Here is a 17,595-nt window from a genome sequence, read left to right on the forward strand (position 1 = left end):
TTCAGATCTAGCTCCCGCCAAACTTAGCAACATCAACATCCAACATTTGTACGCAAGGTGCAAAAATATAGTATGAGTACAACCGACCACATGTACTCAATAAGTAACAAACCTAACCTTAGGTTGAAAGTAGTGACGAGCTGGGACAAGGGTCCGAGTACAACTCCAATAACCCACCACAGATCATAACAATATAATAAAAAAGGTACAAGAAAATAACTCAGAGATAAGATACTCAACTCATTCACAGTTAAGGAAAATAGGCATGAATTTCAAGTATAACAGAAAATTCCCAATTCTTTCACCGAAATCACCAAAATATGAGTAAGTCCGAAAAGTGTGATTTTTTCCAAAAATCATTCAATAATAATTAAGATGTTTCATTTTCAGATAGCATGTGGAAAGTACATCTCTACACCAAGTTGATAAGCAAGTGAAATCATAAATGTCACCAAAATCGGGTGGTAAGAGGAAATGCATCTTTATGCATGTATCTCAAGTACGCATGTCAAATGCAATGCATCTCAGTGATGAACTCATACACTCACACTATGAGAATACTCAATCTCACGGTCTCGTATTCTCACTCATCATGCTCAATACTCATCTCACACAATCACTTAGTACTGTACAGAGAAGATCCAGCCCAAACATAAATAACTGCTAGAATTGTACCAACTGTGGATGTGCAGACACCGGAGGGGCCGATCCAGCCCAAGCGCTATAATAAGCCAAATCCTAACATAAATCAATATATCATGTTACGACGTGCAGTCCGATCCCATAAATATCACTCAAATCAGGCCTTCGGCCTCACTCAGTTATCAATCTCTCCAGTCTCTCGGGCTTACAACACTCATGCTAAGCAGCTCAAATCAATGGTATGAGATGTGAGAATATACAATAATAGAGACTGAGATATGATATATGTTGATGAATGCGACTGTAATTGCAATTAAGCAAATAACTCAAATCAAAGAACGATCATTGTGGGTCCCAATAGTACCAACATATAGCCTAAACATGTTTTCTAGCATGAATCATAGATCAAGTGCTCTAACACATAGAGTACAGTAGAAGTATTCAGATAAAATAGCTACACAGTTTTATGGAATCGACTAAATCACAATTTCTACGATGCACACCCACACTCCCATCACTTAGCATGCGCGTCACCTCAACATCAATCACATAATATATTATTCAAGGTTTTATACCCTCAGCACCAAGTTTAGAAGTGTTACTTACCTCAAAAAAGTCAAATCCTATACCAAGCAAGCCAAATGATGCTCCAAAAATGCGATCACGCACGTACCGACCTCCGAACGGTTCTAAACTAGCCAAAATCAACTCAAGAATATCAAATAATACCTAAGAAAATAATTCCAAATGATAAAGGTCGAATCTTTAATCAAAACCCCAACGTCAACCAAAAAGTCAAATCTGGGTTTGTACCTTGGAATCTGACAAAACTCACAAAATCCGACAACTCATTCAATTATTCATACAACTATCTAGTTTCACTCAAATCCGACTCTGAATCGATGTTCAAAACTCAAAAAATCACTTTAAGAACGTTTAGACAAAAAAACCCAAATTTGACTTTAAAATCATCAATCAAATGCAAAAAACGAAGATAGATTCATGAAATATAACCAAAATCAAGTATAGAACACTTACTCCAATCCATGTGATAAATATCGCCTACAAAATTTCTCAAATCCGAGCTTCCCAACTAAAAATATGACCAAGTGAACAAATTCTCGATATTAAATATATATTTTTGTCCGGTTGTTCTACCTGGTTTCTTGTTCCAAATAATTTTGAAACTCTCTTTTGATGTTTCCAATGGATCCCTTGTGAAAGTTCAGTCAATTTAGGCTTTTGAATCACTCTATTTGGCCTTATAATGAAGGAGATATTAGGGGTGGGCATAATACTGACAGTACCGAAAAAACCAGCCGAATCGAAAATTTTAATTTTTTCGGTTTCGATTTTTCGGTTTATTCAGTCGGTTTGCGGTTTATTATTTTAAAATTCGGTGGTCGATTTTAAAGGTTCGATTTTCGGTTAAACCGAAAAATCAAAAAAATCAAATTTCGATAGAGGTAGGCTTGAGATGTTGTTTCTATTAGCATAATTTATTATCATTTTCTTGGCTATACCAGACCCTTTGATCGCAATCACTTCATGTTCCCCTATTAAATGAACCACCACATACTATATGCTCTCTCTAGTACTTCTATTTCTTTTGCCACTAATGTAGCAAAAGTCTCTTTTTCGACTTGTTTTGCATTTGAATCCTCCTCCTCGGTTTTCGTTGAACCAATATTAATGCATAAATCATCCTCTAATTGTTTGATTTTTTCAGTGGATAGTCTGTAACTTTTTATTGCAATTGAAAACAAGCAATATTCTCGTATGAACTATTTGAATAATCTGTTTTTTGTGTTTCTTACTATTGTTGCTATGGCTTGAAACCGAAAACTGAAACCCGAATTAATCGAACCGAAATTCTACAAAATCGAATCGAACTGACCGATACTCACTCCTAAGAGATATATTGGTTTCAATATTTAGAAATAGTGCAGATTTTTACATATGAAGTCAGTGGCAATTTCATAATTAATCTGAAAAATCCGACAACCCAATTCTTAGTAAAATGACCATAAACGCCTCATACGATGTCCAAATTCGACGATTCTTTTTGCTTTGGCTACGTAATTATGATACGGATCTAATGCTTTAATAAAAGCAGAATTTGAAGCTCATTTGCTTAATATGGTACCATTTATGCTTGAAGAAACGACGTCAAAACATAAAATTATCAAGCGCAACACAACTCAAGCCTATCTGAAACTCCCCCGAGCCCTTCGAGACCCCGTCCGAACATACAAACAAGTCGCATAACATAACATGGACCTACTCGTGGCCTCATCATGCATAATAACAACGAAACGACAAATCGCACCTCAAATCAAACTTAATGAACTTTTGAACTTTCAACTTAAAAAACCCGCGCCGAAATATATCAAATCAACCCGGAATGAACTCAAATTTTACTTACAAGTCCCAAATGGCGTAATGAAACTATTCTAATTTTCGGAATCACAATCCGAATACAATATCCTTAAAGTCAACTCTCTGCCAAACTTATGTACTTTCCAAACCTTCAAATTTCCAACTTTTGCCAATTAACGACGAATCCTTCTAGAAATATCCAAATGCAAATCCGGACATACGCCCAAGTCCAAAATCACCATCCGGACCTAATGGAACCATCGAAACTCCATTCCGAGGTAAAATTCACAAAAGTTAAACTTGATCAACTCTTCCAACTTAAAACTTCAATCATGAAATTCATTCTTCTAAATCGAATATGAATAACTTGAAAACTAAAATCGATGATTCACACAAGTTATAATACATCATACGATGGTGCTCAAGACTTTAAATAACTCAACAGAATACAAATGCTCAAAATGACCGGTCGGGTCATTACACAATTCCTAAATTATATTTTATTGATTAAAGAAATTAGAATAATGTGCATTTTGAATGACTGCTTCTGTTATTAACTAACATTGTTTAAGTGTTTATGCATTCTAGAATAAACTCTGACCATAAACTCCAATGTGATGGGGGTATTGCCTTAAGAATATGTCTTTCCAAAAATAAACTCAAAAATGCTCTTAAATATTCAGGGTTTATGTGTTTTTACGCATGATTACTTCTAAACTTGAAGTAATGCAATTATAAAATTGGAGTAAATTTTAAATTAAATAGATTGACAAAGATGACGGACTTTTATGGGGATTCCTTTATTAAGTTAGCTAATGAGGATCAATAGCCATAGTTTTTGAAAATTTTTATTTTTTTTAAACTTTTATTTTATAACTTAACACACTTTAATGTATTTATTAAAGTTTGTACTCGCCGAGACATAGCACACGCGCAACGCGCGTACCCTAATACTAGTGTTATTAAAATATACATAGCATTGTAACACCAAAAAGGATTTCGATCGGGATCAGAATGGCCAATTTGCCACCCCAAAAAAACAGGGTCCACAACTAGTAGGGGTGTCAAATGGGCGGATTGGATTGGTGGTCAAAATGAGTTGAGTCAATAAATCAGAATGGTCATTGACCAACCCAAAAGTTACTTAAGCTGAAATGGGCTGGGTCAAAATGTGATAAAATTTGAGTCATAGCCCAACTCTTATCAATCTTTAATTAATATTTGTTATTTTCTTATGAATTGTTTAATTATCAAATAAGACTTTCTTTCTTTCGTTGTGGTCCTATAGAACTTATTATCAAACAAACAAAAAATACTTTTAAGATATTTTAGTAAATTTACTTATGAATCAATTTGGGTTAAAAAGTATTCCAACTTTAGATGGGCGGGTCAAATAAGAAAATGAGAGAATTCAAAGTAGGTGGGGAACTTCATTTTCATTGATCATACAATTTTTATACACATATGTATTCTCTAAAGTTATAAAAGTAAACAGTAAGTGCAGATCTTTTCTCAACAAAAATAAACAATTCATTTTTTTAAATAAACAATTTTGTCGCTCTCTTTTTTGAAAATTGCTGGTCTTTAACATTCATTTTACCCGTGAGCAATTGTTCAATAGTATTATGCATGTATCGAGTAGCAATAATTAAGAATAAAAAACTAAACAACAACAGTACTAAACATGTTTTCACCACCATGTTTCACATGCGAGCGAAATCCTTTATCTGTAAATTCATGCTCCATTTAGAGCTCATCCATCACCAATTAATAAGCGCAGCTATTACTAAATCAAAAGAATCAAAAATGAAGATAGTTATTTTGTTTTCATTCCTCCATCTCCTTATTGCCTTTTCCTCTTGTAATGCTAGAATAACAACTCCGAACCAGCTCTTGCCTCCTCTGGTGCGTGACAATCAAGGCGAGATTCTCACATCCGACTCGAGGTACTTCATGTTGCCTGGAGCTGGTGGTGGCGGAGTAACACGAGACTTGGGAAATGGAACTGAAACCAGCTCTAATTTTGTTTGTCCATTTCAGGTGGTGCAGTCTCGAAAAGATCTAGACCCCGGCATGCCTGTGTTTCTAAAACCTCGTAATAACCAAGTTAAAAAGATCAGTGAATCAACTTCTCTTAACATCAAGTTCTATCTTAATCCAACTTTCGCATGTGCTGACAACTTAGTGTGGATGGTTGAAGGTTTTCCAGGAACACAGAGTCCGTTTTTCTTGTCAACTAACGGAGTAGAAGGAGATCCCTTACAAATGACCAGCTGGTTTCAGGTTAAGAAATTTAATGATCATCCTACTGATTATTCTTACAAGTTGGTGTTTTGTCCATGGGGAGAATCCTTCTGCAGTGACATTGGAATCGAGGTAGTTGACCGACAAAGGCGTTTGGCTTTGACTTTGAACCCCAATAATACCTACCGATTTGTGTTCGTCAAGGATACAAGCCACGGAATGTCGATTATATGATGCGAATTATGAATCTAGCTCTTGTATTGTCTAAATAATCTTATGCATGCGTAGACTGCATATATATGTCCATGCATAAGACAATTTCATTCGAGTATTGAAATCTTAATGAATACTAGCTATATCCCCTGTTCTATTCGTAATTTCCTCTATGTGGTAGTGGTATTAATTATCTAGAGAGTCAATGTTTAGAACTTTTTACGGACTTGCACGTATATGTTATTAAGAATAATTGTATGTTGGTTGTTATCATTAAAACGTTGACCCAAATTAAAAGTGATCGGCTAAGATTTTAAAGTTAAATGGATCTTTAGATACCTTGTAAAGTATGAGGTCTAATGTGTAAATACATAGATGTTGTTTCTAATTTGATGATGGGCTAAATTAGAAATACATAAACTTGTGCATCTATTAATAGAGTTATGGTCCACTACTAGAAATCCGATAAACACCGAACAACTTTGGTCGGTAATGGCCAATAACCGTCCAAAATGCGATCACGCACGTACCGACCTCCGAACGGTTCTAAACTAGCCAAAATCAACTCAAGAATATCAAATAATACCTAAGAAAATAATTCCAAATGATAAATGTCGAATCTTTAATCAAAATCCCAACGTCAACCAAAAAGTCAAATCTGGGTTTGTGCCTTGGAATCTGACAAAACTCACAAAATCCGACAACTCATTCAATTATTCATACAACTATCTAGTTTCACTCAAATCCGACTCTGAATCGATGTTCAAAACTCAAAAAATCACTTTAAGAATTTTTAGACAAAAAAAACCCAAATTTGACTTTGAAATCTTCAATCAAATGCAAAAAACGAAGATGGATTCATGAAATATAACCAAAATCAAGTATAGAACACTTACCCCAATCCATGTGGTAAACATCGCCTCCAAAATTTTCCAAATCCTAGCTCCCCAACTCAAAGTATGACCAAATGAATAAATTCTCGATATTAAATATATATTTTTGTCCTGTTGTTCTGCCTCATTTCTTATGCCAAATAATTTGAAACTCGCTTTTGATGCTTTCAATGGATCCCTTGTGAAAGTTCAGTCAATTTAGCCTTTTGAATCACTCTATTTGACCTTATAATAAAGAAGATATTAGGGGTGGGCATAATACCGACCGTACCGAAAAAACCGGCCGAATCGAAAATTTTAGTTTATTCGGTTTTGATTTTTTGGTTTATTCGTTCGGTTTGCGGTTTATAGTTTTAAAATTCGGTGTTCGATTCGGTGGTCGATTTTCGGTTAAACCGAAAAATCGAAAAATCGAATTGCAGTAGAGGTAGGCTTGAGATGTTGTTTCTGTTAGCATAATTTATTATCATTTTCTTGGCTATACTAGACCCTTTGATCGCAATCACTTCATGTTCCCCTACCAAAAGAACCACCCTCGTACTATATGCTCTCTCTAGTACTTCTATTTCTTTTGCCACTAATGTAGCAAAAGTCTCTTTTTCGACTTGTTTTGTATTTGAATCCTCCTCCTCGGACTTCGTTGAACCAACATTAATGCATAAATCATCCTCTGATTGTTTGATTTTTTAAGTGGATAGTCTGTGACTTTTTATTGCAATTGAAAACAAGTAATATTCTCGTATGAACTATTTGAATAATCTATTTTTGTGTTTCTTACTATTGTTGTTATGGCTTGAAACCGAAAACTGAAAACCGAATTAACCAAATCGAAATTCTACAAAACAGAACCGAACCGACCGATGCCCACCCCTAAGAGATATATTGGTTTCAATATTTGAAAATAGTGCAGATTTTTACATACGAAATCAGTGGCAATTTCATAATTAATATGAAAAATCCGGCAACCCAATTCTTAGTAAAATGACCATAAATGCCTCATACGATGTCCAAATTCGACGATTCTTTTTGCTATGACTACGTAATTACGATACGGATCTAATGCTTTAATCAAAGCAGAATTTGAAGCTCATTTGCTTAATATGGTACTATTTATGCTTAAAGAAACAACGTCGAAACATAAAATTATCGAGCGCAACACAACTCAAACCTATCTGAAACTCCCTCGAGACCTTTGGGACCCCGTCCGAATATACAAACAAGTCGTATAACATAATATGGACCTACTCGAGGCCTCATCATGCATAATAGCATCGAAACGACAAATCGCACCTCAAATCAAAATTAATGAACTTTTGAACTTTCAATTTCAAAAACTCGCGCGCGAAATATAACAAATCAACTCGTAATGAACTCAAATTTTGTTCACAAGTCCCAAATGACGTAACAAAACTATTCCAATTTTCGGAATCACAATCCGAATACGATATCCTCAAAGTCAACTCTCTGTTAAACTTATGTACTTTTCAAACCTTCAAATTTCCAACTTTTGCCAATTAGCGACGAATCCTTCTAGAAATATTCAAATGCAAATCCGGACATACGCCCAAGTCCAAAATCACCATCCGGACCTAACGGAACCATCGAAACTCTATTCCGAGGTAAAATTCATAAAAGTTAAACTTGGCCAACTCTTCCAACTTAAAACTTCAATCATGAAATTCATTCTTCTAAATCGAATATGAATAACTTGAAAACTAAAACCGACGATTCACACAAGTTATAATACATCATACGATGGTGCTCAAGACTTCAAATAGCTCAACGGAATGCAAATGCTCAAAACAACCGGTCGGATCATTACACAATTCCTAAATTATATTTTATTGATTAAAGAAATTAGAATAATGTGCATTTTGAATGACTGCTTCTGTTATTAACTAACATTGTTTAAGTGTTTATGCATTCTAGAATAAACTCTGACCATAAACTCCAATGTGATGGGGGTATTGCCTTAAGAATATGTCTTTCCAAAAATAAACTCAAAAATGCTCTTAAATATTCAGGGTTTATGTGTTTTTACGCATGATTACTTCTAAACTTGAAATTGCAATTATAAAATTGGAGTAAATTTTAAATTAAATAGATTGACAAAAATGACTGAGGACTTTTATGGAGCTTCCTTTATTAAGTTAGCTAATGAGGATCAATAGCCATAGTTTTTGAAAATTTTTATTTTTTTTAAAACTTTTATTTTATAACTTAACACACTTTAATGTATTTATTAAAAGTTTATACTCGCCGAGACAGAGCACACGCGCAACGCGTGTACCCTAATACTAGTGTTATTAAAATGTACATAGCATTGTAACACCAAAAAGGATTTCGATCGGGAGTATTGAATTATGAATCTAGCTCTTGTATTGTCTAAATAATCTTATGCATGCGTAGACTACATATATATGTCCATGCATAAGACAATTTCATTCGTAATAATGAGTATTGAAATCTTAATGAATACTAGCTATATCCCCTGTTCTATTCGTAATTTCCTCTATGTGGTAGTGGTATTAATTATCTAGAGAGTCAATGTTTAGAACTTTTTACGGACTTGCACATATATGTTATTAAGAATAATTATATGTTGGTTGTTATCATTAAAACATTGACCCAGATTAAAAGTGATCGGCTAAGATTTTAAAGTTAAATGGATCTTTAGATACCTTGTAAAGTATGAGGTCTAATGTGTAAATACATAGATGTTGTTTCTAATTTGATGATGGGCTAAATTAGAAATACATAAACTTGTGCATCTATTAATAGAGTTATGGTCCACTACTAGAAATCCGGTAAAAATCGAACAACTTTGGTCGGTAATGGCCAATAACCGTCCAAAACGCGATAATTTACGTGTGGACGGTATTTTAGCGGTCGGAAAGGCATACCGACCAAAGTTGGTCGAAAATTACCGACCAACTTTGGTCGGTCAATTAAATTCAAAAATAACATATTGCAAAAAAAAAAATCGACCAAAGTTGGTCGGTTTTTTAATTATGTAATCAAAAGATTCACCATCTGGGAATCGAACTGGGGTTTGTATTGTGGCAGGATACTATTCTTGCACTAGGTCATTGGTGCATTTTATTTTAAGAATGTCTTTTATTTGATTTATACTCTATAATTGTATTTTCGCAAAAAAATAACCGACCAAAGTTGATCGATTTTATTAAAAAATAAAATTACCGACCAAAGTTGGTCGGTTTTTTAAAATGACCGGCCGAATTAACCGATCAATTTTGGTCGGTTTTTTTAATATCAATTCTTATTTATTTTAATTGAAAAACCGACCAAAGTTGGTCGGTTTCGTAATATATATATATATATATATATATATATATATATATATTTTTTTTTATTTATTTATTTTATTTTTATTTTTATTTTTTTTGAAAAATCGACAAACTTTGGTTGGTTTTTTAGCCGGTTCTTTTACAGACCAAAGTTGGTCGGTCGAGATTGGTCGAATTTTGTCGTATTTCTATACTAGTGATCCCCAAATCAGACGTGGAGTTTTCTTTCTAGCATCCTATCATCAGAAAGACGATTACGGCTTACGTCTTGGTTTGGAAGACCGATAACCGCATGACTAAAGAATCTATGTCGTGCTCATAGATTCAGGTACGCTTCCGTATCTTGTTTTTATTCTTGATTATTTGATATGATAATTCTTGGGTAAAAGATGAAGGATTTCATCTTTAAAGTAATTTGGTTCTAACAATTGGTATAAGAGCCTATATCTTGTTGAATCATTAAGATTATTTTAAATCATATTTAAAACGGAAAAGAAATCAGTTTTTTGGGTGTGCGACATAGCAGATTTGGAGAAAATGAGTGTTTCCTCCTTTAAAGTTTATTAGCAGAACGGTTTTTTTACGGGGTTCGTTCCTTAGATACAATGAGATTCTTTTGAATCATTAAAAGAACAAGGGATTAGCTATGCATATAATTCAGGCTGACACGTTGTTTGCTGCTAGAAGGAAATCTAAGTTATTCAAAGGTTAAGTTATTTATTAAAAATAATTTAAAATAAAAAGGTGGCATGTGAAGTGTCGTTGCTGCGGCAACAGTTTACAGTCCAAAGAGGATTATTTTGGTTATAAAATTCTTAAAGAACCAAAAGAAATATCTTATACATATGGATTATTTTCTCAATTTGATATTCTGGTTTGTTAATATTTGGTTAGCAAGATTTGGAACTTTGGAGAAATCTTTTGTGTGTAAGATGTTGCAGCAATGACCTTTCCAGGTCTTGAGATTCTTTTTTGTTTATTTGATTTTTGGTTTGTTACCAATAAAATAATAATAATAATAATAATAATAATAATAATAATAATAATAATAATTTTATTTGGCTCTGATACCAAATAAAATTCTGGATCACTTCAATGGAACTACATGATAAACTTTTACTGAGATACCAGCCTTGTCAAGTCTCAGTCCTGTCAAGTAAACCTTAAATCACGGTCATATTCATGACTCTCTCAACGCCCACATGGTTAATACGAGTCTGAAGGACCACCGGTTATGTTGCTATAACCAAGGTTTACTGTCTGGACTGTTAAATGTCTGAGCTCTATAGTCTCAACCTCAGAACCATCGGGTGATACAGTAGAAAACTAGCAACAAAGCATGTTTTAAGAATAGACTAGTATGTATAAGTTCAACACAACACTATTTAGCCTATCATTTAGGCTAAATGAATATCTAAATTATAATAAATAAATTAAATTAAATACTTGAGAGTGCCGAGATTGTGGCCAAGTAGCCTTTTCTGATTTTTAATCCAAATATAAAATTGTTACAAAGAAAGATTTATAAAAGATGAGATTCTAGAGAGATGGGAGATTTCTTAGAGAGAGGTGAGAGCTATTTACTGAAGTCTGCCTCTAAACTACAAATTGAGATCCTTATATAATGGATCTGTCTCCAAAACAAACAAAAATTAAACAGTAAAATGGCTGACACAATAGTTACATCGCGGCCGGCAAGATAAAAAGCTAAAACCTAAAAGTCAAAAAGTTAAAAGAGAGACGAACAAACTTTATAAAAGTAGATTCCCTAACAGTGGTGGGGTCTATTACTTTATTAAAGTTATTCGTCTTTATTACCCCAATTATTTAATGTTGGGGCCTTCAGTGTCTCTTACATGCTTTGTTTTTTCCTTTATTATTTTTGATGGGAGATTCTTCCGTGATTCTTTGAATTGTTGAATAAATCTCTCTACACTTTCGAGGTCTACTTCTTCATTATCTTCAACCTCTCGAGATTCTCCTGCTATGACTGTGTCATCTTTCATAATGTGGCATGTTGAATCCATGGATATATCATCTGGTATCTCTTAAGGGTGGCAAGTGGGCCGGTCCAGGCGCGGGACCGGCCCGGGACCGCGGGCCAAACGGGCCAGGACTGTTTGGCCCAGTTTTAGTCGGCCTGAGCCGGTCTCGTGGGCCGGTCCTATGATTTGGGCCCGTCAGACCCGGGACCATTTAGTCCGCCAGGGACCGGGACCGGACTGGTCCCTTAGCGGGCCAAACGGTCCCAACGGCTATATTTTTTAAAAAAAAAGAAAAAAAAATTTGAAGTTGGCTATTGGCCTGTCAAAAATAGTCGTTGACTATTTATAAAAAAGTTATTTAACTCCCCCAACTTTGTTTTAACCCCAAATTTTTTATAATTACACTTTTTTCCTATTTTCAACTATAAATACCCCATCATTCTTTCATTTTTTCTTATAAAATTATCAATCTATCACAATCTCTCTCTAATTTTCTTCTATAATTGCTATTATTGCTTACTTTATTGTTACAATTTGTGAAACAATTGTGAAGTTGGTGAATTGAAGTCTTCAACGATAATCAATTTTTAACAAGTTGTTCGTCAATTCGGTAAACTCGTTCCAACTCTTAAGTTTTAATATTATAATTTTATTTATTTTATTTATTTTCTATTAGTTTATTAATTAAGATGGCTTCCTTAAAAAATAATTTTAGTAAAAATAAGGAAAAATCCAAGAGTGATGAATCTAGTGCTCAATTTGTTCCTCCTCCACTGCCCCGGGCTCCCCGAACCAAACTTTATATACGTCCTACACCTGCTATTCTTGATAGCGATAATAGTTTATTACAATTTACTGAAAGTCAATTTTGCCATAATATTAGAGCTGGTGAACAATTATACCATGAATTAATGAATGCTCTTTATTCTAATCCAACTATTGATGAAAATGATGACGAGAAAATAGATTTTGATGAAACTCAACCGGATGATGATACACCAACTAGTCCTGCTCCTGATGTTAACCCAACTAGTGATAACCATGCTAATTCAAACGATGCCCCATTTGATACTCATGTTACTACCCCTACTTTTTCTAGACAACCTAGCAAACGGATGGAAACATCTCCCGTTTGGCCATTTTTTACTCAACTAATTCCAGAAAATAAGGCTAAGTGTAAAACTTATGGCACAGAGTTAGTTTTTAAATATTTTGGATCGCGGGGGGAGGGGGGACGTGAACTTTGGCTAGACACATAATGAAACACCCTCAAGATAGAGAGATATCTTGGTCTGAAAGCTTTAGCCGAAGGGAAAAGTCTACCTACTCCTAGTCAGGTTGACCCTAGTACCGGTTCAAATCAATTTCAACCGGGAATTAACACTGTTATCGGTGGTATTTTATATTATGATCCAAAAAAGATCGGAAAGAATTGGCAAAAATGGTAACTGTTATGTGTTTACCCTATAGTTTTCCTTCTAACCCTAACTTTGTGCATTATATTAGAAAAAATTTTAATCCTACTTATAAAGATTTTCCTCGCACAACCGTAAAGAGCGATATTTATAAATATAAACATGAATATGAACAATATTTGCGCTATTTATTTACTCATATAAATTGTCGTGTTGCTATTACAACTGATATTGGTAGAAGTGATAACGACTGTGATTACCTTACTGTTACCAGTCATTGGATTGATGAGGATTGGATAATGCAAAAATGTATTATTTCTTATAAAATAATTAATTCACGTCACACAGGGCAGTTTATTGCTAGCACAGTTACAGATATTTGTAGATATTTTTGCATTAGTGATAAAATAATGTCAATTTTAATGGAAAATGCTACTAGTAACACAAATGCTATAGCCTTGCTTACCACTACGCTAAATCCTACATTTAGTGATATTTTTCATGTTAGATGTATTTGTCATATTTACCATTTTATTGTGGGTGATGGTATAAGAATTTTAAATATTGAAATTGAAAAGGTTAAAATGGCTCTTAACTGGCTTTTTATTCAAACCGTAGAAGTAGACTTAGAGAATATTTTAAAAGATGCGATGAATTTGGCCTAAGAGAAAGAAAGGTTCCTAAACCTTGTCCAACTAGATGGAATTATATGTATGAAAGTTTGGTTGTTGCATATGAATATAGAAACCCCATAAACTTAACATTTAATGCACATGTAAATGATGATGATGAGCACCTTACAAATGGGGATTGGGCTAATGTTAAAATACTTATAGATATTTTAGAAAAATTTTATATTGCTACAAATAAATTTTTTGGGAAATATTATCCTACTATTTTTAACTGTTTAGTTTATATTGCAGAACTTGCAAATTTGTTTGCTCATTTTTCAGAGGGTGGAGAAATTTATAAACTTGCTATTGATTCTATGAGAAAAAAGTTTAAAAAATATTTTTTCCCTATTCCCCCTATTTATGGTGTTTTTGCTTTTTTAAATCCTTGTATGAAATTAGGAGGTCCTCATTTGGTATGAAACTGTTTATAATGGTTTAGCACTTAAAGATGAGGAATTGTCTCAACTTTTGGAAACAATAGCCTCAATTAGAATAAATGCTCAAACTATTTTTAATACTTATCAAGTTGCATTAAATCATGCTAGACCAAATGTTCCAACTCATTCTTCTTCTGATTCTCAATCATCTAAAAGAACTGCGGGAGTAAGAGCACTTAGTGCTTGGGCGGGGTTTAGGGGTTCTCAAGGTTCCAGTAGTAGTGATTTTTCACAACTAAATGAGCTTGAAATTTATTTGTCGCAGGGAATTGAGGAAGTGAATCCCGACGGTTCCTTTAATCTTTTGGAATGGTGGAAGGACAAAGAAAAATACTTTTCGGTTCTTTCAAGGATGGCCCGAGACAATTTAACTCTTCAAGCTGCAACAGTGGCATCAGAGAGCGCTTTCAGTCAAGCAAGACTTCAACTCGGTGATTATAGAGCGTCTATGAGGGAGATTTTGGAAAAATCAGTACTTTTCAAAGATTGGATCCGGTCGGAAAGAAGAAATGTTGGACTTGCTGAATCACAACCAGATGAAGACAAAGCTTACGAAGAAATGCTAGCTGAACTTGCGGAGGATGTTGCTTCGCCAGGAAGTGGCGATGATCAAGCTACTTTTCCGCCACCACCAACGAAAATTCCTCCGGACCTTGATAGATTTATGAAGTTTGTAAGAGATACCATGTAACTTGTATGAACAAAAATTAGTATGTATTATGTAACTTATATTTTGGCACATCTTGATTAGTTTCTTTTTCTTCTCAATGGTGGTATTAGCACCTTGTTGTGCTCATTCCATAGGGCGATGAAAACTAAGAAAGATATTGCCATATTTTTTAATGCTATAATAAAATTAAAAGGCATATCTCTTTACAATATTTTTGTCTTTAGACTTAGATATTATTTTTAACATCCTTTTGTCTCTAATTTCTATTTAATTTTTTTTTAAAATCAGTTGGGCCCACTTAGCCTACTTAGCCCATTTAACCCTCCCAACTTTGTTTTAACCCCAAACTTTTTATACATTTAATATATATACTATACTATACTATATATACATCTTATATACTAATACATCTTATATATAGTATATAAGATATATATATATAGCTTATATAATATAGTATATATATATATATATATATATATATATATATATATATATATATATATATATATATATATATATATATATATATATATATATATTATACATTTAATATATATACATTTATATGTCCACCGAGGTTTCCACCAGTTAAAGATTTCTATTTTAACATACTTGAGAATTCTTAATCTAGCTAATTCAGTACCCTTATATTTAAAGACTGTCGGTAATCCGCACAATCAGTAAGGATATAAGAATTAAAATATACTTGAATTTTATATATAGTTTAATGACTGTATGGAAGGTTAAAACCTTTACTCAAGCAAGGGGTCTGTCTTAATATAGTACATACTTTTATTGATCCCATGTGTCTAGCAGTTCTAACCGTGAAAGAAGATGCCATTTTTAACTCCTTAATCGGGCTGAGGTCCACAGCTGGCTAGACGAAGCCACTAAGGCAAAGCCAATAAGAGCAGTGTTATATTAGACTGTACCAACCATCTTGACACCAAGTCAAAATTCTATATATAAAGTTCATTTATATTTAAATAGATGCCGTCTCTTTCATGGTTTATATAGGAGAGAAGTTAGATACTCAACATAGATATGATGTCTCTTAGCCGGACATCGTCACGGCCAGAGAGGAGAGACTAGAAGAAAAACTAACTAAGAAAGAAATCAGTACCTTTTGGCCGGGATGCAAGGCCTGAAGATGAAGAACTGAAAACTTTATTTACTTGTTCTTCTTGTTACAATCAACAAACTACAAACTCTTAATTACACTTTGAAGAGAGAGAGAGAGAGAGAGAGAGAGAGAGAGAGAGAGAGAGAGAGAATTCTAGAGAGAGAGGGTCTCGATTCGCTTCCTCTTCTTCTGAACGAATGAAACATATAAATAGAAAAGAAAAGAATCTATGAACAGTAAGAAGTGGGTCCCGTGGGTCCCTGTTACAGTATTTTTACTATACAAAACAGTATTTCTACTGTTGATGAACAGTGTATCTACTGTTGATGAACACTGTATCTACTGTTTGATATATAGCTTATCGAATATAGCTTATTACTTATATATATATATATATATATATATATATATATATATATATATAGCTACAAAAAGCCCGTTTAGGCCCGGGATCGTTCGGCCCGTTTAATTTGGGACCGGCCTGGGACCGGACCCGGGACCGTTTGGACCAGCCCACTTGGCCCGTTTAGGCCTGGGACCGGCCCAATTGCCAGATTTTTCATTAATTCTTTCTTTACTTCTTTCATGTATGAAGCCAAAATTTCTGATTTGGTCATAACACCTTTCATCATTTGAAGACGTCTGGTTAATTGCTTGAAAGGACTTAATTCCTCCAACGTTTTTGTCATCAACTTTTTCTTTATTATTATACTCATCAATTTTCTTTTGAATATTATCCAAAATCTCCTGACCATGTAATTTTTCTTGGTGGTCTTTCTGAAGTAATTTACTCCAAAATTTCGTTAAAAAGATTTTGTTTAGACACGAGAAACCTTTTGTTGTATAACTGACTTCCACATCCCATTTCATTATCCAAGGGATATAGAATTCTATAAAAAAGTTCAACCATCATTTTAAAAAAAAATGTCTTGTTTTTGCATATCAATAATTTTGGGAGATATATCTACTCATTGAGTATATAAGCTCTTAAATTATTCTGGAAGAATTTCTAATGATGGACTATATAATATCCATCAGTTACAGAACCAATTTGGGATGTGTTGTTCATACATATTGGAATAGAGCTTTATGAACCAAGAGTGCTTTTTATTAGCATTCTCATATAATAAGACTTTATTAAAGCCCACAACATAATCGCAATAATTAAATTTTACTCGGAGCTTTTGCTCGGTATGGGTGTATTTCCTTTCCTTGAATGTACTCAGCCCCCATTCATCTGAATCTAAAATCCTTTTTATTATAATTTTAGAGAAATTATAAACTCTCTTTATATTGGTTGGGTAAAAGTGTTGAATCTCGGCTGAGGCTGTGGATGTCAGGACTAGTTCATAGTGTGTTCTATATTTGTATGAAATTGTGACATATGATGTTGTATCAAAATATCTGATCATAAGTTGCCAAGAGTTGTCCTTCCATTTTAGATAAGATTGTTCTAGAAGTGTTATTAACTTCTTTTTCTCATTTTGGTTATAAACCTCAATAGTCTTATAACTATCATCTATTAATGCCGATGAATATGACGGACTATTATTATTACCTTGTTTGGATTTCATAAAATCCAAGAATTCTTTGTACACTGGTGTTCGGT

General features: G+C 33.7%; 1 protein-coding gene and 1 long non-coding RNA gene across 2 annotated transcripts; both read left to right on the forward strand.

Annotated features, from left to right (window-relative positions):
* The first annotated feature begins 4,774 nt into the window (after nucleotides 1–4,774).
* Nucleotides 4,775–5,593, forward strand: LOC104096053 (kunitz trypsin inhibitor 5-like). The gene has a single exon (XM_009602339.4). The coding sequence runs from the start codon at nucleotides 4,828–4,830 to the stop codon at nucleotides 5,497–5,499; it is 672 nt and encodes a 223-aa protein (XP_009600634.1). The 5' UTR covers nucleotides 4,775–4,827; the 3' UTR covers nucleotides 5,500–5,593.
* A 4,307-nt stretch (nucleotides 5,594–9,900) lies between these two features.
* LOC138908797 (uncharacterized) lies at nucleotides 9,901–14,929 on the forward strand. The gene is made up of 2 exons (XR_011415205.1): nucleotides 9,901–10,007; nucleotides 14,456–14,929. It is a non-coding gene; the product is annotated as an uncharacterized lncRNA (long non-coding RNA).
* Nucleotides 14,930–17,595: the final 2,666 nt, after the last annotated feature.

Source organism: Nicotiana tomentosiformis, chromosome 3 (assembly GCF_000390325.3).
Source record: "Nicotiana tomentosiformis chromosome 3, ASM39032v3, whole genome shotgun sequence".
Lineage (NCBI taxonomy): Eukaryota > Viridiplantae > Streptophyta > Magnoliopsida > Solanales > Solanaceae > Nicotiana > Nicotiana tomentosiformis.

What these genes read in the sequence shown, in the direction of transcription:
- LOC104096053 (XM_009602339.4), top strand. Translation starts at nt 4,828, where the DNA reads ATGAAGATAGTTATTTTGTTTTCATTCCTCCATCTCCTTATTGCCTTT.